The sequence below is a fragment of the Gallinula chloropus genome (assembly GCF_964237585.1).
Source record: "Gallinula chloropus genome assembly, chromosome: 25".
In the NCBI taxonomy this organism is placed as follows: Eukaryota; Metazoa; Chordata; class Aves; order Gruiformes; family Rallidae; genus Gallinula; species Gallinula chloropus.
In genome coordinates, this window is record NC_140110.1 from 5,876,762 (window position 1) to 5,901,727 (window position 24,966).

The 24,966-nt window shown below is 50.2% G+C and overlaps 2 protein-coding genes across 2 annotated transcripts; both read right to left on the reverse strand.

The window, feature by feature from the left end:
* Positions 1-2,625: 2,625 nt before the first annotated feature.
* On the reverse strand, positions 2,626-3,549 carry LOC311200920 (olfactory receptor 14A16-like; the record flags this gene model as incomplete). Its single annotated transcript, XM_084275223.1, has 1 exon — positions 2,626-3,549. The coding sequence occupies one exon, from the start codon at positions 3,547-3,549 to the stop codon at positions 2,626-2,628; it is 924 nt and encodes a 307-aa protein (XP_084131349.1).
* A 9,175-nt stretch (positions 3,550-12,724) lies between these two features.
* On the reverse strand, positions 12,725-13,651 carry LOC311200963 (olfactory receptor 14A16-like; the record flags this gene model as incomplete). The annotated part of the gene is made up of 1 exon (XM_084275263.1): positions 12,725-13,651. One exon carries the CDS (start codon positions 13,649-13,651, stop codon positions 12,725-12,727), a length of 927 nt encoding a protein of 308 aa, XP_084131389.1.
* Positions 13,652-24,966: the final 11,315 nt, after the last annotated feature.

Here is a 24,966-nt window from a genome sequence, read left to right on the forward strand (position 1 = left end):
TAGAAGCACCGTTACGCTTGGAGCTCAGGGCATTCCCAGCCATGGGAATGGTCCTAGCAATGCCTGATGTCATTTTCAGGCTCTATCATAATCGACCTTTGAAGATGCTACACATCCAGCAATAGAGTCCCAGGTCCTTTGACACCTCTTGCTGTCATTTATTTTACTGCACCACAACTTTAAAGAGCCACCTGCAAGAAGATGTGTACTGCTAAGAAAATGGCACTTCACTTCAAACAGACCTTGACAAACTCTGGGAGTTTGATGAACAGGAATTTTGAGAATGTATTAAACCAGGAGAGATCTTCTCCTCCTGACTATATTTTGGCTGGACTGGAATGAATTCTCATGCTGGCAGCCGCTAGAGTTCTGTGGTTTGGATTCGTAAGCAAAAAAGTCTGAATAAACCTGTTTGTTGCTTGCTGAGCAGGGCTTGCACAGCATCAAGGGCATTTTTCTAATCCTGCTCCAGAAATGATTCAACTAGGACACAAGTACCTGGAAGGGGACAGAACAGCCCCAGCTGACCATAACTGACCAACAGGCTTATCCATACTGTATGACTGCAGGAGTGAGCCCACCATTGTGTTGCACTTATTGTCTGCAAAAGTGGCCTGGTTTTGGCCAAGATGAAGTTAATTTTCTTTGTAGGGGCTGGTGGAGTGCTGAGGGAAGCAAACTTTGTGCTACAGAGAAATAATATAAGAAAGGAAGTCCACGTGAAACCACAGCTTTGGAGGTCAGAGAGTGGACATGAGGATAAAGAAATGTCATTCTGACATTCTGGTAGTGCTGTGGTGCAAGAAATCCTTTGTAGGAAGCCTGGCTGAGCTGGTGGCTTTGTGTTTGAGAGAACAGCTGGCGAGGAGGGAGAGACAGCAGAACAGGCAGGGATATGGTGGGGTGAGAATGAGGTGGGGAAGTGCATTGGGTTCCTACAGCCTGCAGGGAAACAGGCACAGGTGTGGGGCAGGGTGGGATGGGCTGTGGTGAAGATGGCCAAGGGTGCTGGCCGGGTTGAAATGCCCTGACAGAAACAAGGTCTTTGCCCCTTTGGTTATGGCTGATGTCCCTGACACAAAGGTTTCAGAGGAGACATATTGTCCTCACAGGCATGGAGCATCATTGCCTCCTTGCACCCACTGCAGGGGAGGCCACATGTCTCATTACCCTGTCCTTCCCTTGGCATCACACACCTAAGGAGGGTGACACAAGTGAGGGTCAAGATCTCCCTTCCCAGGGGCTGGGGGTCAGCACTTGGCATTTCTGCTTCATCAGACCAAGCCAGGGTGTCCTCAGCATCAGAGCTGCCTGTGCTTTGCCTGTGTTTGTCCTCATGGCCTCCAGTTGTCTGCTCTAAGGAACCCCTGGGGAGGCTTTGTCAGCAATGGCTCCCAGTGGGGCCTGTTAGTGCTTCGAGAGACTTTGGGCATTACTCCTGACTTGAACTTCTGGAGAGGTTTCTTCACTCTCCGCTTGGTATCTGACGTCTGTGGACTCAGAAGAAAAGACACCATGGGGCTCATTAACATCCAGAAAGCCCTTAAAGCAAGTCTCTTTAACTCATTTTCATTAAAAAACTCAAGACTTGTACAATTACTTGGATTTCAGTTAGATCCTAAGGGGATCTGGACAGGCAGGAAAAGCAGCCTCTTCTGATCCAACCCTGCCTGGAGAACCTTGCTCTTCCCCAAGCCCAGCAATTCCCTCACTGGCCTCCCAACACTTTTCCTAACATCATTTGTGCTCACAGGCACAGACAGATTTCTCTGACAATAAACAGCAGTTCAACATGACACAGTTTAATACCCATGAAATCTCTCTCCTCAGCTGCCTGCTACGGCCAAGCAGCGTGTGAAGGGGGTCAGCTTTCAGAGGAGATTCTCTCCCAGAACAGTTTCAATCAGATACATAGAAAGGTCACTTATCAACACCCTGACCTTCTGACAGAACAGTTCATAAGACTTCAGAAGGATGGAAAGTTTTCCAACTCTCTGAAGCTCAAAGCAGACACTGGAGACTTGAGCAGCAGCTGAATGACCAAAGAGCAAGTGGAGGTAGAAACCTGTGATCAGAATGACGTGCATACGTCCATCTAGGCTGCAGAAAAGGATGTCCTTAGGCATGGCCGTATCATCAGGATAGGGGGAAACACCTGAATGATTAGGGAGTGAAAAAAGACAGACTGGCACTAGTGCAGGTACAGGGGAAGGTGAGTAATTCTTCTGCTGCCATGGGTACCAATCCTGGAAATTACCATTCTGTCATGGTGGGAAAGCATTGCCATTCCAGACAGGCAGTCGAGTGATTCAGCTCATAGAACTGTTTGTAATTTTTTTATAAATGTCAGGTGTACAAAAAAAAAAGAATTAGAAATTCTGGCCTTTTGCAGGCAGAAATGATGCCAAGAGAGCACAGATCATCACTGAGCAGTGTCTGGGTCATAGAGTATTGGGAGACACTGAATTTGGAATGGGATGAACTTGGAACATGTTATCATAGTTGAGACAAGCTATGAGGAAATTAGAAAAATAACAACTAAAAAATGTATTAAATACAGAGATGTCTTATATGTGAGTTTCATGGCCAGCAATTTGCTGAAGAAGATGAGCAGTTTATTGCTGCTTAGAAACATCCAGTCATCAGTTTCCACATGGAATCCTTGAGCTCCTGGTTCCTCATGCTGTAGATGAGGGGGTTCACTGCTGGTGGAAACACCGAGTACAGAAATGCTACTATGAGGTTGAGAAATACGGAGGAGATGGAGGGGGGCTTCAGGTAGGCAAACATGGCAGTACTGAGAAACAAGAAGACCACGGCCATGTGAGGGAGGCACATGGAAAAGGCTTTGTGTCGTCCCTGCTGCGAGGGGATCCTCAGCACAGCCCTGAAGATCTGCACATAGGACACCACAATGAACACAAAACACCCAAAAGATAAGCAGGCTCCAACCACAAGGACTCCAGTTTCCCTGAGGTAGGCATCTGAGCAGGAGAGCTTGAGGATCTGGGGGATTTCACAGAAGAACTGGCCAACAGCATTGCCATGGCAGAGGGGCAGTGAAAATGTATTGGTTGTTTGAAGTAAAGCATTGAGAAACCCACTGGCCCAGGCAGCTGCTGCCATGTGGACACAAGCTCTGCTGCCCAGGAGGGTCTCATAGTGCAGGGGGTGGCAGATGGCAACGTAGCGGTCATAGGCCATGACAGTGAGAAGGGAAAACTCTGCTGAGAGCAAAAATAGAAAGAAAAATATTTGAGCCACACATCCTGTGTAGGAAATGGCCCTGGTGTCCCACAGGGAATTGGCCATGGATTTGGGAACAATGGTGGAGATGCAGCCAAGGTCAGTAAGAGAGAGGTTGAGGAGGAAGAAGTACATGGGGGTGTGGAGGTGGTGGTCACAGGCTATGGTGATAATAGTAAGGCTGTTGCTTAGGAAGGCAGCCATGTAAATGCCTATGAAGAGCCAGAAGTGCAGGAGCTGCAGCTCCCGTGTGTCTGCAAAGGCCAGGAGGAGGAACTGGCTGATGGAGCTGCTGTTGGACATCTGCTGCCATCAAGTGAGGAGACCTGTTGAAGGAGGAAAAGACAGTTAGAAGTTTGGGAACTCTTTTTTGAGTAAAACCACCTGCAATGCTTAGGCAATACCCTCAGACAGATTGACTCCCTGTATTCAGGAAGACTTTTGTCAGGTCCCTTTTGGGAGGTCTGCTTTGTGCTGGCTTGAGTGTGCCACTGCTGGGAGGAGGGTTGGCTGTGGGCTCTAGAGAACTCAGTCCTGCCTGGCAGCAGTCAGTAAATAGAAGGATGGTGTGATCTCAGACTAAATCCCCTGTGGATAGGAATGAGCTTTTCAGCACTGTCACTCCAATTTCACCAAGGGCAGAGCAGAGCTTTGGAGCTTTGATTTTCTCCTGACTGAGAGCTGAGGAATCCAGTCTCGCAGGGCAGAGCTCCAAAGCCCTCCTGCGGTCTCATCCTACCCAAGGAGGATCTCAGCTCCCTGTTCCCAGCCAGGGACACACAGGGCTCAGTGCAGCTGCCCACACACAGGTGATGAGTGGCATTGCCACGGCCTCTGTGCCGAGATGTCTCCTGCATGGGGCTCCTCTCCTGGGCACAAGAGTCCCTGGGAGAGCGGTGCCATTGTGGGGGGCAGCTGCAGCCCAGCAGGAGCTGCCTGGAAAACCTCAGTCCTACAGATGGGGGTCCTGAAGTGAGGGTCAGCTCAGTGCCAGCCCCACCAATGGACGTGATCAAAGCCCCAGGTAATGGTGGGACAAAGGCAGCAAGGACAGGAGGGGATACAGCAGGAAATGCTGCAGCAAAAGCTTTAGGGTCAGGAACAGACAGACAGGCACTCAGGGGTTTCTCCTCACTGCTGGTTTGGCTGCCAAGGAGAACACTCAGCCTGAAACCCTGGAACTCTGGGTGCAGAGTCTGTGCTGGGTGGCAGAAACCAGGAGGTGGGTGTCGGAAAGTGTCAGAGAGGTCCCAAATCCCCACTGCAAGGGCATTTCTGGGAGCAGCTCCTACTCCCTCCCTGACAATGCCCCTGCTGCCTGGAGCTGTCCCTGCAGATCCTTCTCTTTGCCCTTCTCACCTCCTGCTCTGTGCTCACAGACCTCATCCAACCTGCCCTGCGCTCAGCTCTGCTCTGCAGACCCCTCCTGGCATCAGGGCGCTGCCCCAGGGAACCTCTGTGTGTGCAGGGCTCAGCCCAGGCTCCAACAGCTTCATGAGAATCAAGTTTTCACTGCATATTCTCAAGGGGAGAAATAAGTTCTCATCTACCACACTCAGCACAGCCCACAGGAGAGGAAAAGTCAAAGCAAAGACTCTGCCTTTGGAGAAATATTCTCTTTGGCATTTCTCAAGGATCAGCTCTGGCTGGGAGCAAAGCTGACCCAGGCAGCACTTTCTTACAGCAGAAGGACCTTACATTGCTCTTCTCTGGGTCACTGCTTCAACCCAGAGGTGCTGTCTATATCCCTGTGGAAAGCCCAGCAGGCAGGCTGAGTGCTGACCCTGGCAGCAGCAGAGTCCCTGCCCCAGCACACAGACCCTGGGACACAAGGACCCTGCTCACAAGGACAGCCCTGGGCACCCCTCATCATGCCCAGGAGAAGACAGCTGTCCTGCCCTGTGCCTCTGATGGGGCAGAAGGGCATCACTTCCAGGCAGCACTTTCTTGTCCTATAGAGAATCTGTCCTCCTGACAGACCCCACACACTGACCCATGTCCCTGCTTTAGGAGATCCCTCCAGGAACAGAACCTGCATTGCTCTGCACCCACAGACATACCACTGACATACTCACAGGTAGAGTGCTGAGGATATTTCTCCTCCAGTGACTTCTCAGCATCTGTCAGCTCTCTCAACCTCTCAGGTCTCCCCTTGATGCCTACTGGCAGTGTCCCCAGCCCTGTGCGCTTGGCAGAGGAGCTACTCTGTGGCAGAGCTGTCCCTCATCATTGCTGTAATGTTTCATCAGCTCCCACTGTCCCAGGAGTCCAGCCCAGCTACAGCAGAGGAGCAGGTGAAGGTGTCACATACTCCTCAGCTCCTCTGAGGTATTCCTGAAGCTCCAGGGAACCAACTTGGAAAGACACTGAAGTCCTCCCTGCCATCTGCTCTCTAGTCTGGGGAGAAATCCTTCTGTCCAGCAGAGTCCTTTCTCCTCATCAAACACGAGCTGGGCAGAAGAATCACTTTTTCTTGTCTCCACATGAGACAGGACCCACAGAAGATGACGGGAAGGGGACTCTTTCCCCTTGGGGAGGGTAAAATGTATGACAAGTGACTAGATGCACCTCATCCTTGCTTTGCAGTCCTGGGGCTGAAAGGGGATGCAGCTTGGGCACATGGCTGCCCCAATCCAACCAAAGCTGGGATTCTTCTTGCCACAGTTCCAGTGGGCACAAAAGAGGCACCTGCTTCCTGGGAGCTGCTGGTCCCAGCTCTCATGGGAATTAATGGAGGGTGGAGGCCAAGAAGGAGGTGTTCAAACACCAACACCTGGTGAAACCTGAGGGGACAGAGGTGCTCCAAGAGACGTGCAGGGAGATCCAAGAACAGAACGTTAGGAGTTGGAAGGGACCTCAAAAGATCATCTAGTCCAACCCCCCTGCCAGAGCAGGATCACCTGGACTAAACCACACAGGAACACATCCAGGTGGGTGTGAATGTCTCCAGAGGAGGAGACTCCACAACCTCTCTGGGCAGTCTGTCCCAGGGCTCTGGCACCCTCACAGTGAAAGAGTTTCTCCTGACATTCACATGGAACTTCCTCTGCTCCAGCTTTGACCCACTGACCTGAATAAGGCCACCCCTCAGCCTCCTCTTCTCCAAGCTAACGAGGCCCAGCTCCCTCAGCTCAGAGGAACTGGCCAGCATTGCCCCTCTGCAGAAAGAGGACCAGCTCAGATGACATTGGGACAGGCTCCTGGAATGGCTGCATGTGAAACGTGGCCAGGCAGGATCCAAGGATTCCCACAGGGAGGCACATGCCAGGGGGTGGCCTGTCACTGGGAAGCTTGCCCCACCTGGCTCTGGGCCTGTGAACAATGCTGCCTGCGGCTAGAGCGGCACCCCATGGAAGAGACCCCCCTCCTGCTGAGAGACAAAAAAGACCCTTTGGGAGGCCTGGCAAATCGACTCTATTGGAGCCCTTGGGAAGGCGGAGGGGAAACAAGAGTATTAGTGGGAGTGGAAATCATTTCTGGCCTAGTCCAAGCCCAGGCATTTCCAGGAGCAGCAGGAGAACATCCAGGGCAAGCCCTGACCAATTGGTTTCGCTTTCTGCCAACCCCCAGTCTGCTCAGTCAGCCCAGGGCAGTCATTTCACTGCTGCCAAGGGGCAGGAGTGGGCCAAGGAAGGAGGAGTCAGGTGGGGATTTCACCCCCCGTGTTGCCCCCAAGCTAATGAGATAATGGGGAGAACTAATGGGCTTTTGAAAGGGTTTTTAAAAGCTCATCTGGGGAAACGTTTGTGCCCCCCTCTTCAGCCTGGGGTGGCAAATGGATTTATAACTTTAGGCCAGCAGGTGCCCAACGCTTTTAACCTGAGAAATTTTTGGGGATGTGGGAGCCATTCAGGATTTAAAGACTGGCCATGGACGTTGAAACAATATCCCCGAAATGGCTCCTGAGTGATCTAAGTGACATAACCATTGGTCATGATTCATTCTATTGGAATGAGGAAGGAAAACCTTGGAAAACCCCAGTTCCAGAAAAGGGGGAATATTGTCTGAATTGGAATGACAACAATGGAGGTTTTGTGGGTCACAGTGTTTGTGACTGGACCTTCAGGTGTGGAAATCCTTGTGTCTTCCCTGGTTGTTAACCCATTAATTGTACAACTTATAATCACTCTTTTCCTGTCAGAGGTGACATGTTATGGTGCATGTTGAGCAACACCACTGGTGAGAAAAACTCATCTCTCAGTGGCTAAGTTGGGCATGGGTCAATGAAATTGGTCATAAGAAATGATTTGATAGCTTTGGGTCTAATAGGAATCTTACAGGAGTTGAGATATTGAGGGAATCCAACCCTTTGGCTTGTGGTAGAACCTGGTTGGCATAACCAACCAGGAAGTTACCATTCAGTGTAACTATAGCAATCGGGTAGGAGCATGGAGAGGCATCCTTTGGATTAATGGAATAAAATCAAATAATTGAATTAAGCATCCTTTGGGTTTAAAAAACACCACATATTTTGAAACTCCCTGTAGTTCTGATTTAAGACTCAAAGTGAAATGACCATTTGGCTTTAAATGTCATTACTGGATTTGTGGCCACCATGCTTATTGAAAATGACCAAATAATTGGAGCAGAACACGTTATGTAGGTTATATACACCCCTTCTTTTTGTTGTTGTTGTGTCCAGACCAAAGTGGAAACAGTTTGGGAATTAAAGTCTATGACAACCTCAGTCGGTATCGAGGGTCCCTTGATGTTTCTATAGCAGGTCATTGCAAAGTGTCTGGGTCACACAGGACCAAGAGCTGCTGGATTAGGAAAGGATGGAAGTGAACCATGTTATTACAGCCTAGACAAACTAGGAGGAAAGAAAGAACAACTTACAAAGCTACTAAATACACACGGGTTCTCACGTGAGTTACATGGCCAGCTCTGTGCAGAAGAGGATGAGCAGTTTATTGCTGCTTAGAAATACCCAGTCCTCAATTTCCACACGGCATCCTTGAGCTCCGTGTTCCTCATGCTGTAGATGAAAGGGGTTGACAGCTGGTGGAAACATTGGGTAAAGAAATGCCATTCCCAGGTGCAGAAGGTAGGCAAACACAGCATTTTGAGGATAGTGCTGTGATGCAAGAAGTCACTGGGAGGGCGTGTGGGTGAGCTGGTGGCTTTGTGCTTGTGGGAACAGCTGTTGAGGACGGAGAGACAGCAGTACAGGCAGGGACATCGTGGGGTGGGAATGAGATTGGAAAGCATGTTGCTTCCCTGCAGCCTAAAGGAAACATGCAGAGGTGTGAGGCAGTGTGGCACGGGCTGTGGTGCAGATGGCCAAAGGGCCTGATAGGTCTTTGCCCCCTTGGCTATGGCTGATGTCCCTGCCACAGAGGCCTCAGGAAAGACACATTGTCCTCATGGCCATGGAGCATGGCTGACTCCTTGCACCCACCCCAGGGGAGGCCACCATGTGTCATACCCCGTCCTTCCCTTGGTGTCACACTGCCCACATCCCAAGGAAGAGCCCTGAGACACAGGTGAGGGTCAGGATCTCCCTGCCCAGGGGCTGGGGGTCAGCACTTGGCATTTCTGCTTCATCAGACCAAGCCAGGGTGTCCTCAGCATCAGAGCTGCCTGTGCTTTGCCTGTGTTTGTCCTCATGGCCTCCAGTTGTCTGCTCTAATGAGCCCCTGGGGAGGCTTTGTCAGGAATGGCTCCCAGTGGGGCCTGTTGGTGCTTCAAGGTTCTTTGGGCATTAGTCCTGCCTTGAACTTCTTGAGAAGTTTCTTCCCTCTCCTCTTTGTAGCTGAAGTCTCTGGACTCACCAGAGACACCATGAGGCTCATTAACATCCAGAAAGCCCTTACAAGTATATCTCCTCAGGTAATTTTCTCTAAAAAATTAAGTCTTGTATAAGCAATTGGAGAGGTTTTAATTGGGTGATGAAAATTTTGAAGGAATTTCACAATGGAGGATTTTTTCATACAGAAAAAAAATTGTTTCTGTCATTTTTCAGTCCATGGAAGATGTTGTAGCAGCATTCTGCATTGGATGTTTGTACAGAGGTCTCCTAAATAGTTCTGGACAGGCAGGAAAAGCAGTCTCTTGAGATCCAGCCCTGCATGGAGAACCTTGCTCATCCCCAAGCCCAGCAGTTCCCTCACTGGCCTTCTGGGACTCCCAACACTTTTCCATCATCTGTGCTCACAGGCACAGACAGATTTCTCTGACAACAAACAGCAGTTCAACATGATCCAGTTTAATAACCATGGAATCTCTCTCCTCAGCTGCTGCTACGGCCAAGCAGCGTGTGAATGGGGTCAGCTTTACTGGTGCTCCCAGTGCACAACCTGGGGAGGTTTCAGGCCAGGGAGATCCTTCATCTCTTGCAACTTGTGCTTGGGTGCCCTTGCTGGATATTTAGCATGTTTGAAACTTTTTCTGGTAGAGCTGGAAAACTACCTCAGGCACAGTTAGTGGGAGAGCTGGGGATGTTTCAGGCCAGGAATATCTTCAAGCCCTCACTCCTTCTCTTTGAGACCTGTTGCTGGAGGTTTAGCAGTTTTAGAGGTTGTTGCTGGTAGATTGAAAAATGACGTCAGGCACTCTTAGGACCGTTGCCTTGGCTAGGAATGCCCTGGCCCTCAAGGTTTCCTGTACTGCTAGTTTACCAGCTGGGGAGGTTTCAGGCCACAAACCTTTGCCAGACCTCACATCAATTTGTTTGGGAGCTGTTACTGGACATTTATCAGTTTCACAGGTGGATGCTTGTAGAGCCTGACAATGGAGTCAGGCAATCTTAGGACTGTTCCTTCACCTATGAAGGGGGGCCTGAGCCCCAAGGTTACTGGTGCTCTCTGCTGGCTCCCTGGGGAGATTTCCTGCCAGAAAATTCTTTCCTCCCTCACACCTTTTGTTTGGGGCTCTTACTGGACTTCTTTCATTTTTCAAAGTTAGATGCTTGTAGAGCCCAGCAAGGACACCACACACTCTTAGGACCGTTCTCTCAGCTATGAAGGCTCTGAATCCCAAATTTACTGGGGCTGCTTTTGCTCTGCCTACCAGGGGAGGTTTCAAGCTCACAAGATATTTCAGCTTTCAAACCTTTAGTTTGGAAGTTATTGCTGGACGTTTTGCACTTCTTGAATGTGGACACTGGTAGAGCCAGAACATGATGTCTGGTGTTACAGGACCATTCCCTTGGCTAGGAATGCCCTTCACCCCAAGGTTACCAAGGCTGCTTGTGGGCTACCTGGGGAGGTTTCAGCCTAGGGACATCGTTCAGCCTGCATAGATTTACTTGGGAGCTATTGCTGTATGTTTAGAAATATCCAAGGGGGAACCTAGTAGAACCCAAAAATGAAGTGAGGCACTCTTAGGACCATTCTCTTGACTAGGAAAGTTCTGACACCCAAGGTTACTGGGCTGCTAGTGGGCTACCTGGGGAGATTTCAGTTCAGGAGGCTTTTACAGCCCTTGTAGCTTCTGTTAGTGACCTATAATAAAGGTGGAAGATTCTCTCTGTCACTCCTTTTGTTATTGTACTTAAAGAATTAAAAAAATAAAATCTATTAAATACAAATAAATATTAAAAATAGAATCTCCCACACATTGGATCTCGGGGGAACCACTGTGATGGAGGATAAAGAAAGAGCTGATGTACTTAATGCCTTTTTTGCCTCACTTGTCTCCTGATACTCAGATCCCTGAGTGGAAAGATGGGGACGGGAGGTAGACGGAAGCCCCCATAATCCCAGGGGAATTGGTTACTGACCTGCCCAGCCACTTATATCTGCAGAAGTTGATGGGCTTGGATGGGATACACCCAAAAGCACTGAGGGAGCTGGCAGAAGTGCTCCCCAAGCCACTTTCCCTTATTTACTAGCAGTTCTGGCTGACCAGGGTGGTTCTGCCTGACTGGAAACTGGCACATGTGACACCCATCTACAAGAAGGGACAGAAGGAGGACCCAGGGAATTACAGGCCTGTCAGCCTGACCTCGGTGCTGGGGAAGGGGATGGAAATAATCATCTTGAGTACCATCATGCAGCACATGCAGGACACTCTGGCCATCAGGCCCAGTCAGCATGGGGTCAGGAAAGTCATGTCATGCTTGAAGAAGCTGATCTCCTTCTATTGCTGGGTGACCTGCTTAGTGGATGAGGGGAAGGCTGTGGATGTGATCTGCCTAGAGTTCAGTAAAACCTTCATCACTGTGCTGGGGCCCATCCTCTTTAACATCTTTATTAATGATCTGGATGAGGGGATCGAGTGCACCCTCAGTAAGTTTGCAAATGATACCCAATTGTGTGGGAGTGTTGATCTGCTGGCAGGCAGGAAGGCTCTGCAGAGCGACCTGGACAGGCTGGATCAATGGGCAGAGCCCAGTTTTATGGGGTTCAACAAGGCCAAGAGCTGAGTCATGCTCTTTGGTCACAATAACCCCAGGCAATGCTACAGGCCTGGGGCAGAGTGGCTGGGGAGCTGCCTGGAGGACAAAGATCTGGGGGTGTTAGTGGACAGGCAGCTGAACATGAGCCAGCACTGTGCCCAGGTGACCAAGAAGGGCAACGGCATCCTGGCCTCTATAAGGAGGTGTCACCAGCATACAGAATAGTGTAACCAGCAGGAGTAGGGAAGTGATTGTTCCATTATACTCAGCTCTGGTGAGGACACACGTTGAGTACCATGTCCAGCTTTTTGCCCCTCACTACAAGAAGGATGTTGAGATGCTGGAGTGTGTCCAGAGAAGGGCAATGAATCTGGAGAAGTGTTTGAGCACAAGTCCTGTGATCATCAGCTGAGGGAACTGGGGCTTTTTAAGTCTTAAGAAAGGGAGGTTGAGGAGAGACCTTGTGTCTGTCTACAACCACCTGCAAGGAGGGTGTAGGGTGGTGGGGGTCAGTTTCTTATCTCAGATAGACACGGATAGAATAAGAGGAAATAGTTTCAAACTGCACCAGGAGAAATTTAGGTTAGATATCAGGAAAAATTTCTTTACTCAAAGCATTGTCAAGTGTTGGATCAGGCTGCACAGGGAAGTGGTGGACTCACCATCCCTGGAGGCATTTAAAAAACATCTAGATATTGTGCTTGAGGACATGGTCTAGAGGTGGAGTGGGCAGGGTTAGGCTGTGGTTGGGAGAGATTCTATGATTCTATGGAAAAGTTCCAGTAAATTCCTGTTCCATCATGGTGGGAAAGGTTTGCCAATTCTGACAATTAGTCGACTGATTCAGGTGATGAAAATGTTCTTGTAAATTTTTTATAAATGCCAGGAGAAACATAATAATAATAAAAAAATGTGCACGTTTCAAGGTAAACATGATGCAAAGGCAGCACAGCTCGTCATTACACAGGATGTGATTCATACAAGACCGCTGGATACTGCATTAGGAATGGGATGAACAGGCACCATGTTATTACAGCTTGGACAGCATAGAAGGAAAAACCCTACTAAATACAGACTGGTCCTAATGTGAGTTACATGGGCAGTGACAGCAGAAACAGATGAGCAGTTTGTTGCTGCTTAGAAACATCCAGTCATCAGTTTCCACACAGCATCCTTGAGCTCCTGGTTCCTCATGCTGTAGATGAGGGGGTTCACTACTGGTGGTACCACTGAGTAAAGAAATGACACTACCAGGTCCAGAAATAGGGAGGAGATGGAGGGGAGCTTCAGGTAAGCAAAGATGCCAGTGCTGAGAAACAGGGAGACCACAGCCAGGTGAGGGAGGCAGGTGGAAAAGGCTTTGTGCCGTCCCTGCTGCGAGGGGATCCTCAGCACAGCCCTGAAGATCTGCACGTAGGACACCACAATGAACACAAAACACCCAAAAGCTAAACAGGCACTGACCACAATGAGTCCAGTTTCCCTGAGGTAGGCATCTGAGCAGGAGAGCTTGAGGATCTGGGGGATTTCACAGAAGAACTGGTCAAGGGCATTGCCATGGCAGAGGGGCAGGGAAAATGTATTGGCTGTGTGCAGCACAGCACTGAGAAACCCAGTGCCCCAGGCAGCTGCTGCTATGAGGACACAAGCTCTGCTGCCCAGGAGGGTCCCATAGTGCAGGGGGTGGCAGATGGCAACGTAGCGGTCATAGGCCATGACAGTGAGAATATAGTACTCTGTGGAGATCAAAAATAAAAAGAAGAAGAGTTGAGCCACACATCCTGTGTAGGAAATGGCCCTGGTGTCCCACAAGGAATTGCCCATGGATTTGGGAACAGTGGTGGAGATGCAGGCAAGGTCAGTAACAGCGAGGTTGAGGAGGAAGAAGTACATGGGGGTGTGGAGGTGGTGGTCACAGGCTATGGTGATGATGATGAGGCAGTTTCCCAGGAGAGCAGCCAGGTAGATGCCCAGGAAGAGGCAGAAGTGCAGGAGCTGCAGCTCCTGTGTGTCTGCAAAGGGCAGGAGGAGGAACTGGCTGATGAAGCTGCTGCTGTTGGACATCTGCTGCTGTCATGTGTGGAGACCTGTCCAAGGAGGAAAAGGTAGTGAGAAGCTAGGGAACGATTCTTTGAGGGAAACAGTTTCCAATTCACATTGACTCCCTGTATTCAGGAAGCCTTTTTTCAGGTCCCTTTTGGAGCTCTGCTTTGTGCTGGCTTGAGTGTGCCACTGCTGGGAGGAGGGCTGGCTGTGGCTCTCAAGAACTCAGACCTGCCTGGCAGCAGTCAGTAAATAGAAGGATGTTGTGATCTCAGACTAAATCCCCTGTGGATAGGAATGAGCTTTTCAGCACTGTCACTCCAATTTCACTGAGGGCAGAGCAGAGCTTTGGAACTTTGATTTTCTCCTGGCTGAGAGCTGAGGAATCCAGTCTCACAGGGCAGAGCTCCAAAGCCCTCCTGCGGTCTCATCCTACCCAAGGAGGATCTCAGCTCCCCGCTCCCAGCCAGGGACACACAGGGCTCAGTGCAGCTGCCCACACACAGGTGATGAGTGGCATTGCCACGGCCTCTGTGCCGAGATGTCTCCTGCATGGGGCTCCTCTCTGGGGCACAAGAGTCCTGGGAGAACGGTGCCATTGTGGGAGGCAGCTGCAGCCCAGCAGGAGCTGCCTGGAAAACCTCAGTCCTACAGATGGGGGTCCTGAAGTGAGGGTCAGCTCAGTGCCAGCCCCACCAATGGACATGATCAAAGCCCCAGGTAATGGTGGGACAAAGGCAGCAAGGACAGGAGGGGATACAGCAGGAAATGCTGCAGCAAAAGCTTTAGGGTCAGGAACAGACAGACAGGCACTCAGGGGTTTCTCCTCACTGCTGGTTTGGCTGCCAAGGAGAACACTCAGCCTGAAACCCTGGAACTCTGGGTGCAGAGTCTGTGCTGGGTGGCAGAAACCAGGGGGTGGGTATTGGAAAGTGTCAGGGAGGTCCCAAATCCCCACTGCCAGGGCATTTCTGGGAGCAGGTCCTCCCTCCCTGACAGTGTCACTGCTGCCTGGAGCTGTCCCTGCAGATCCTTCTTTTTGCCCATCTCACCTCCTGCTCTGTGCTCACAGACCTCATCCAACCTGCCCTGTGCTCAGCTCTGCTCTGCAGACCCCTCCTGGCATCAGGGCACTGCCCCAGGGAACCTCTGTGTGTGCAGGGCTCAGCCCAGGCTCCAACATCTTCATGAGAATCAAGTTTTCACTGCATATTCTCAAGGGGAGAAATAAGTTCTCATCTACCACACTCAGCACAGCCCACAGGAGAGGAAAAGTCAAAGCAAAGACTCTGCCTTTGGAGAAATATTCTCTTTGGCATTTCTCAAGGATCAGCTCTGGCTGGGAGCAAAGCTGACCCAGGCAGCACTTTCTTACAGCAGAAGGACCTTACGTTGCCCTTCCCTGGGTCACTGCTTTAACCCAGAGGTGCTGTCTATATCCCTGTGGAAAGCCCAGCAGTCAGGCTGAGTGCTGACCCTGGCAGCAGCAGAGTCCCTGCCCCAGCACACAGACCCTGGGTCACAAGGACCCTGCTCACAAGGACAGCCCTGGGCACCCCTCATCATGCCCAGGAGAAGACAGCTGTCCTGCCCTGTGCCTCTGATGGGGCAGAAGGGCATCACTTCCAGGCAGCACTTTCTTGTCCTATAGAGAATCTGTCCTCCTGACAGACCCCACACACTGTCCCATGTCCCTGCTTTAGGAGATCCCTCCAGGAACAGAACCTGCATTGCTCTGCACCCACAGACATACCACTGACATACTCACAGGTAGAGTGCTGAGGATATTTCTCCTCCAGTGACTTCTCAGCATCTGTCAGCTCTCTCAACCTCTCAGGTCTCCCCTTGATGCCTACAGGCAGTGTCCCCAGCCCTGTGTGCTTGGCAGAGGAGCTACTCTGTGGCAGAGCTGTCCCTCATCATTGCTGTAATGTTTCATCAGCTCCCACTGTCCCAGGAGTCCAGCCCAGCTACAGCAGAGGAGCAGGTGAAGGCGTCACGTACTCCTCGGCTCCTCTGAGGTATTCCTGAAGCTCCAGGGAACCAACTTGGAAAGACACTGAAGTCCTCCCTGCCATCTGCTCTCTAGTCTGGGGAGAAATCCTTCTGTCCAGCAGAGTCCTTTCTCCTCATCAAACACGAGCTGGGCAGAAGAATCACTTTTTCTTGTCTCCACATGAGACAGGACCCCCAGAAGATGACGGGAAGGGGACTCTTTCCCCTTGGGGAGGGTAAAATGTATGACAAGTGACTAGATGCACCTCATCCTTGCTTTGCAGTCCTGGGGCTGAAAGGGGATGCAGCTTGGGCACATGGCTGCCCCAATCCAACCAAAGCTGGGATTCTTCTTGCCACAGTTCCAGTGGGCACAAAAGAGGCACCTGCTTCCTGGGAGCTGCTGGTCCCAGCTCTCATGGGAATTAATGGGGGGTGGAGGCCAAGAAGGAGGTGTTCAAACACCAACACCTGGTGAAACCTGAGGGGCCAGAGGTGCTCCAAGAGATGTGCAGGGAGATCCAAGGTCAAGGAATCACAGAACATTAGGAGTTTGAAGGGACCTCAAAAGATCATCTAGTCCAACCCCCCTGCCAGAGCAGGATCACCTGGACTAAACCACACAGGAACACATCCAGGTGGGTGTGAATGTCTCCAGAGGAGGAGACTCCACAACCTCTCTGGGCAGTCTGTCCCAGGGCTCTGGCACCCTCACAGTGAAAGAGTTTCTTCTGACATTCACATGGAACTTCCTCTGCTCCAGCTTTTACCCATTGACCTGAATAAGGCCACCCCTCAGTCTCCTCTTCTCCAAGCTAACGAGGCCCAGCTCCCTCAGCTCAGAGGAACTGGCCAGCATTGCCCCTCTGCAGAAAGAGGACCAGCTCAGAGGACATTGGGACAGGCTCCTGGAATGGCTGCATGTGAAACGTGGCCAGGCAGGATCCAAGGATTCCCACAGGGAGGCACATGCCAGGGGGTGGCCTGTCACTGGGAAGCTTGCCCCACCTGGCTCTGGGCCTGTGAACAATGCTGCCTGCGGCTAGAGCGGCACCCCATGGAAGAGACCCCCCTGCAGCTGAGAGAGAAAAAGACCCTTTGGGAGGCCTGGTAAAGCGACTCTATTGGAGCCCTTGGGAAGGCGGAGGGGAAACAATAGTATTAGTGGGGGTGGAAATCATTTCTGGCCTAGTCCCAGCCGAGGCATTTCCAGGAGCAGCAGGAGAACATCCAGGGCAAGCCCTGACCAATTGGTTTCGCTTTCTGCCAACCCCCAGTCTGCTCAGTCAGCCCAGGGCAGTCATTTCACTGCTGCCAAGGGGCAGGAGTGGGCCAAGGAAGGAGGAGTCAGGTGGGGATTTCACCCCCCGTGTTACCCCCAAGCTAATGGGATAGTGGGGAGAACTAATGGGCTTTTGAAAGGGTTTCTAAAAGCTCACAAGTCACACTGGGCAGAACGACTCTGGGATGCAGTTCCCTGAGTCAGTGATTGCTGGGGAAGAAAGGGATGTCCCAACTCAATGCCTTTTGTCCCAAAACCCAGCTTTAATCCCCAAACCCCACACTCCCAGCACCCCAGAAAACCAGTTTTCTCTCCTGGTCTGCCAGTCTTGGTAGAGATGCCGACCATTGGGAGCGTTCCCCTCGTACAGGCTGAGCCCCTCAACAAATACGCTGGGAAAGCAAAAGATGCCCATGGGAAGGAACACAAAGTCAATACAAGGTGGATTATTCCATCCTTCTAATAACAATCTACAACCAGCTCCTTAATGCAAACTGAGTCTGGGTTTTTTCTCCTTTCTTTTCCATATGGAATCTCTGACACCTGCTTGAAGGAATAGATGAAGCTGTTAATTGTCTGTATAGTTTAGTTAATAACTGCTTTGTTAATATTTATAGGACGTTTAGCAGACTGCTACAAACATTGTTTTGGTCGACCTTTCTCACCACCTTTAATATCTTGGGAAATGTCGTGGTTTCACCCCGGCTGAGAGCCAAGATCCACGCAGCTGCCTGTTCCTTAAAGGAAAAGAGCAAGTTAAAGGGAAGGGGGGGAGGGGCGTGGGGGTGAGAAGTAAGGGAAGGTTAAAGGAAGAGGAAGGGGCAAATAACCCCAAACCAAGAAATAAGAGGCACGTGGGCTGGGATAAGGATAGTTTACTGAGATAACAGAAAGATCCAATCTAACAATGCTAACAGGACTTTAGAGCAAAAATATATGAAGCTGTTGATACACAATGCAGTTTCTCACCAAAATCACAGCTCAGGCCGTGCCACCCAGAGACGTCCCGGAACCCGACCGTCCCCCAAGAACCGCGCGTTCCGGAGCCACCCTCGGCCTTCCTCCCGTCAGCCCCCGATATCCTGGGCAGGACGTAATTGGCGTGGAATACTCTCTTTGGTCAGTTGGGTCACCTGTCCTGGCTTCGCCCCTCCTTTCTCATGAAGAGCTGAGAAAGTCCTTGACTGTCTGGCAGCAGCTAGAAACATCAGGGTGTTATCAGCACTGCTTTCATTTTAACTCTCAAACACAGCATTCCATCCGCTGTTACAAATGAAATTAACTCCATCCTGACCAAAACCAGGACATTATCCACCCCTTATTCCATACCATTTACGTCATGACCAGATCCAACCATTTCTTGTTCCAGACACACATATATGTGTGCACACATGTATACACACACATGTGCATACAGGTATTATTCCCTTAGTCCATGGACCATTCCTCTGAGTTTGTTGAGTGAATGAACATTTAGTCCATGATGATTTTCAGGCTTCATTCGTCGTAACAGTCTCTCATGGTGTCAGTATGCGCCATTGGATCGTTGCACGCTGCATCTCAGGCTCTCGACCGATACACCTGACATGGTCCATGTTCATAGTCTGTGAATCACAGATGTTCATGTTCAAAGGCAAGGAGGAAAAAAAGTTCTTGGAACACCAGGTCTTGGTCCCGTCATCGTGGCACTCTTCCTTCATTGACTTGTATGACTCCAGCTGTAACTCCATTGGTACAACATACAACAACATACAGCAGTAATAGCAATAATGAATGTACAGAGCAATTATTATAATACAATTTCTACCTTATTAATTCTATTGGCTATTCTCACCTAAAATCAAATCCCTTTGAGGTACACATCGAACTTCTCCATCCTTCTGCATTACCCACCAAGTACAACCAGGTCCTTGAGCAAAAACAATACCAGACATGGGTTTACCTTTGCCTGAAGCAGGGATGACCCAAACTGTCTTCCCTAATATACTCTTCATATGCACCACTGGGACTCTGTCTCCTTCTACAGTGCGTGGAGATTTTGACTGGGCAGGACCAGCTCGATAGGTGGATCCTCTAGAGTTAACTATCCACGTGGCTTTGGCTAAATGTGTATCCCAATGTTTGAATGTTCCACCACCCGTCGCTTTCAGGGTAGTCTTTAAGAGCCCATGATATCGTTCAATTTTCCCAGAGGCTGGTGCATGATAAGGAATGTGGTACACCCACTCAATGCCATGCTCTTTGGCCCAGGTGTCTATGAGAGCATTTCTGAAATGAGTCCCGTTGTCTGACTCGATTCTTTCTGGGGTGCCGTGTCGCCATAGGACTTGCCTTTCCAGGCCCAGGATTGTATTCCGGGCAGTGGCATGGGGTACAGGATATGTTTCTAGCCAGCCGGTGGTTGCCTCCACCATCATAAGCACGTAACGTTTGCCATGGCGGGTTCGTGGGAGGGTGATGTAGTCAATCTGCCAGGCCTCCCCATATTTGTATTTCATCCACCGGCCTCCATACCAAAGTGGCTTTAACCGCTTAGCTTGCTTGATTGCGGCACACGTCTCACACTCATGGATAACTTGTGCAATAGCATCCATGGATAAGTCCACCCCTCGATCCTGAGCCCATCTATATGTTGCATCTCTCCCTTGATGACCTGAGGAATCATGAGCCCATTGAGCTATGAATAATTCACCTTTACATTGCCAGTCTAGATCTACCTGAGCCACTTCAATCCTGGCAGCCTTATCTACCTGATGGTTGTTTTGATGTTCCTCTACGGCCCGACTCTTAGGCACATGGGCGTCAACATGACGTACCTTTGCAACAAGCTTCTCTAACCGGGCAGCAATATCTTGCCATAAGTCAGCAGCCCATATGGGTTTGCCTCTACGCTGCCAGTTGTTCTTTTTCCACTGCTGCAACCAACCCCACAGGGCATTGGCTACCATCCATGAATCAGTATAAAGGTAGAGCATTGGCCACTTTTCTCTCTCAGCAATGTCCAGGCCTAACTGGATGGCCTTCACCTCAGCGAACTGGCTTGATTCACCTTTTCCTTCAGTGGCTTCTGCTACTCGTCTTGTAGGACTCCATACAGCAGCTTTCCATCTTCATTGCTTTCCCACAAGGCGACAGGAGCCATCAGTGAACAGGGCATATTGCTTCTCATCCTCTGGCAGGTTGTTGTAAGGTGGGGCTTCTTCAGCCCGTGTCACCTCCTCATCCTCTGGTGACATCCCAAAATCTTTGCCTTCAGGCCAGTCTGTGATCACTTCCACAATTCCTGGGCGATTAGGGTTTCCTATTCGAGCCCGCTGAGTAATCAGTGCAACCCACTTGCTCCACGTAGCATCAGTGGCATGATGTGTAGAAGGGACCTTACCTTTGAACATCCAGCCCAGCACCGGCAGTCGGGGTGCCAGGAGGAGCTGGGCTTCAGTTCCAATCACTTCTGAAGCGGCTCGAACCCCTTCATAGGCGGCCAGTATTTCCTTTTCTGTTGGAGTATAATTGGCCTCAGAGCCTTTGTAGGCCCGACTCCAAAACCCCAGTGGTCGACCTCGAGTCTCCCCTTGTGCTTTCTGCCAGAGACTCCAGGTAGGGCCATTCTCTCCGGCCGCAGTGTAAAGCTCATTTTTAACATCTGTCCCTGTCCGGACAGGCCCAAGGGCCACTGCATGGACTATCTCGCGTTTGATCTGCTCAAAGGCTTGTTGCTGCTCAGGGCCCCATTGGAAATCATTCTTCTTCCGAGTTACGTGGTAGAGTGGGCTCACAATGAAACTGTAGTTTGGGACATGCATTCGCCAAAAACCTATAACACCTAAGAAAGCCTGTGTTTCCTTTTTGTTGCTTGGTGGAGACATAGCTGCAATTTTATTGACAATGTCCATTGGGATCTGACGACGCCCATCCTGCCATTTTATTCCTAAAAACTGGATTTCCTGCGTAGGCCCCTTGACTTTACTTTGCTTTATAGCAAAACCAGCTTCTAAAAGGATTTGAATTATCTTTTTTCCTTTCTCAAATACTTCCTCTGCTGTATTGCCCCATACAATGATGTCATCAATATACTGCAGGTGCTCTGGGGCTTCACCCTTTTCCAATGTAGTCTGGATTAGTCCATGGCAGATGGTGGGGCTGTGTTTCCACCCCTGGGGCAGACGATTCCATGTGTATTGGATGCCCCTCCAGGTGAAAGCAAACTGTGGCCTGCACTCTGGTGCCAGTGGTATTGAGAAGAAAGCATTTGCAATGTCAATTGTGGCATACCACTTGGCTGCCTTTGATTCCAGTTCATACTGCAGTTCCAGCATGTCCGGTACAGCAGCACTCATACCTGGAGTGACTTCATTTAGGCCACGATAATCCACTGTCAGCCTCCACTCTCCATCAGACTTCCGCACTGGCCATATGGGACTGTTAAAGGGTGAGTGGGTTCGGCTGATCACTCCTTGACTCTCCAGTTGACGAATCAGCTTATGGATGGGGATCAGGGAGTCTCAGTTAGTATGGTATTGTCTCCTGTGCACTGTCACTGTAGCAATTGGCACTTGCTGTTCTTCGACCTTCAACAACCCCACAACAGAAGGATTGTCAGAGAGTCCAGGCAAGGCACGCAATTGTTCAGTTTCTTCTGTCTCCAAAGCAGCTATTCCAAAAGCCCATCGGTACCCTTTTGGGTCTTTAAAATACCCTCTACGGAGATAATCCATACCTAAAATGCATGGAGCTTCTGGGCCAGTCACAATTGGGTGTTTCTCCCAGTCCTTCCCAGTTAAGCTCACTTCAGCCTCTAACACAGTAAATTGTTGGGATGCCCCTGTCACTCCAAAAATGCTGACAGGTTCTGTCCCAACATAATTCGATGGCATTAGCGTACACTGGGCACCAGTATCCACCAGAGCCTTGTACTCTTGTGGGTCTGACGTGCCAGGCCATCGGATCCACACAGTCCAATAAACACGGTTATCCCTCTCCTCCACCTGGCTGGAGGCAGGGCCCCTCTATTGTTGCTGACTGTGTTGGCTGTTCACTGGTGCAGCGTTCTTCCTGGCAGAATCACGTTGTGTGATTCTTTCCCCTCGCAGCTCATTTACTCGTGATTGAAGGGCTGAGGTGGCTGCATACCCCACTTCCTCATGTCCTCACCATGGTCACACAGGTCAAACCACAGCGTCTCTCGCAGTGTGTTCCTTCTATATCCTCCTTTCTGGGATGATGGACGCTTTCTCTCAGTAGCTGCAACATTGCCCCATACGGGTTGGGAGATGGACACATTTTCGTCAAGTCGCTTGACCAGTTTCTCTACTGCTGCGATGACAGAGAGAGAAACATTGTCCTGATAACTCCGGAGTCGGCAGGACACCTCAGATACGGTTGGTGGATCTGCATCATTCCAGTCCATTGTTGCCAATGAATTGGTGTGCCCTGCTGGGGGACTTCATACAACCTTGCGCCACATATCTGGGGTGCACAGGACGTCATCAGGATCAGAGAGACGCAGTGAGTTGTCCATATCATAATAAATTACCTCCCGTACAGCTAATTCTCTCAGGTGCTGGATAACTGCCTCTATGCTGTTGCACTTGGGTGACTGACATGTAATGTATTCCTTTATGGGATACCTCTCCTTCACACTTGAAAGTAGTCGTCTCCAGAGGCTAAGGATTTCAGGCTTTTCCCCAATTGCCTTATCAATGCCTCCTTCTCTAGCTAGGGATGCCAACTGCTTGGCCTCCCTGCCTTCTAATTCCAGACTACTGGCCCCATGATCCCAGCATCGGAGCAACCAAGTGATGATGTGCTCACCTGGGCGGCGGCTGAAATCTTTTCGAACCTCACGCAGCTCACTCAGGGTCAGGGATCGTGTGACAACAACCTCTGATTCTGCCCCATCCTGAGATGGTTGGGATGGCCCCGCCTCATCCTGACATTCTTCAGATGGCCCCGATTCATCTTCATCCTCATCCTGCTTCACTACAGGAACAACTTTCTTTGTGTATTTCCTCTTTCATACAGGAGCAACAGACACTGGTGTGGGGTGATTATTTGTTTTATCGGCAGTATCTGCTGTAGGGGCAGCAGTAGCTGCGGCATCGGTTGGACAGGTTGCAGTAGCCACATTTCCAGTCACAGGGGTTGCAGTAGCCACAGTACCAGTCACAGAAGTTACAGTGGCCTCAGTGCTAGTCACAGTGGCTACAGTAGCCGCAGTGCCAGTCATAGGGGCTGCAGCAGCTGCAGTCTCTGCTGGTCTGTTTTCCTTCCTTTCCCTCTGACAGTGCTGACAGTACTGACAGTGCTGCCTGCTATCAAGCAGTGTTTGGTAAATAGTGGCCAGGGCCCAGCACAGTGCAGTAAGCTGTGCATCTCTGAGAAACCTACAGCGATTTCTTTTCAGATATGCAGTCACTTTATCAGGGTCCTGTAACTGTTCAGGGGTGAAATTCCAAACCATCAGGCGTGAGAAAGTGCCTAGGTAGGTGCCCATACTCTGCCACATGCCCTGCCACTCGTGATTATCCGGCCTCGGAGAAAACTCTTGAGTGGTATTCATAAACCTTTACTTAATGTTTAACAAAAGCTGAACCATTTGCACCAAACCTAAAAACAGCAAAATGCTAGTTTGAATATCCCAGGGATATTGAAGATTTTCAAAAACTGTTCCCAGAGCTGTTGTATTTAGCCCAAAGGAAGAGAAAGCAGCGTAGATATTTCTTCCTGTACTCCCCCCACACCAGCTGCTGTTATTAACTCCTCCCTGTCCAAAGAGTGGACAGGGCAGCAAAATCTCATGCAGGTACCAGCACAAGTTCACGATCATCGATATCAGTAAATACCAGAGCATCGTGACCAGAGGCTGCTTAAACCAAAGTGCTTATCACAACTTTGACTTAATTACAATCGGGTCAGGGTCAGATCTGCCCTTATCCCAACCTTTTGGGCCCAAATTTGGGAGCCATAAAGACTGTCGTGGTTTCACCCCGGCTGAGAGCCAAGATCCACGCAGCTGCCTGCTCCTTAAAGGAAAAGAGCAGGTTAAAGGGAAGGGGAAGGGGGGTGATGAGAAGTAAGGGAAGGGAAAAGGAAGAGGAAGAGGCAAATAACCCCAAAACCAAGAAATTAAGAGGCCCGTGGGTTGGGATAAGGATAGTTTACTGAGATAACAGAAAGATACAATATAACCATGCTAACAGGACTTTAGAGCAAAAATATATGAAGCTGTTGATACACAATGCAGTTTCTCACCAAACCCACAGCTCAGGCCGTGCCACCCAGAGCCGTCCCGGAACCCGACCGTCCCCCAAGAACCGCGCGTCCCGGAGCCGCCCCAGGCCTTCCTCCCGTCAGCCCGCGATATCCTGGGCAGGACGTAACTGGCGTGGAATACTCTCTTTGGTCAGTTGGGTCACCTGTCCTGGCTTCGCCCCGCCTTTCTCATGAAGAGCTGAGAAAGTCCTTGACTGTCTGACAGCAACTAGAAACATCAGGGTGTTATCAGCAGTACTCCCATTTTACTCTCAAACACAGCATTCATCCGCTGTTACAAATGAAATTAACTCCATCCTGACCAAAACCAGGACACACTTTCAGTGCTGGTCCCCAGCCCAAAGTTCCCCTAAGAGACAAGGCTCAGGAGGTCGAGCCCATCTTGTGGATTTCCTTGAAACAGCAGAATTTTGCCAGCCATGGAATTGGGGAGCAGTTACCCCAGGAGTAACTTCCTTGCTCTCCTTTCTACCCCAGTCTTAGCTGTTCTCTCCCAGGGGTGACGAGTAACGTGATTTGGGAGGAGACAGAGCCTTTTGGTGTAGCCAGTTCCATTGCTGAAGGTGTCCACAGCCTGGAGGCAGAAAACGTTGACAAAAAGGTACCATGAAACTTGAGGAGATACACGAACAAAGGCCTCCCCCACAGAGTAAAATCACTTGTGTGTTCCTGTACTCGCTCACAGTCCCACAGTAACTCAACACACAGATGTACGACCACGTCCCACTAAACCCTGATGTCAACGACTGGTAACTCCCAGTACCTGAATGTACAGGACTGGAGTGTG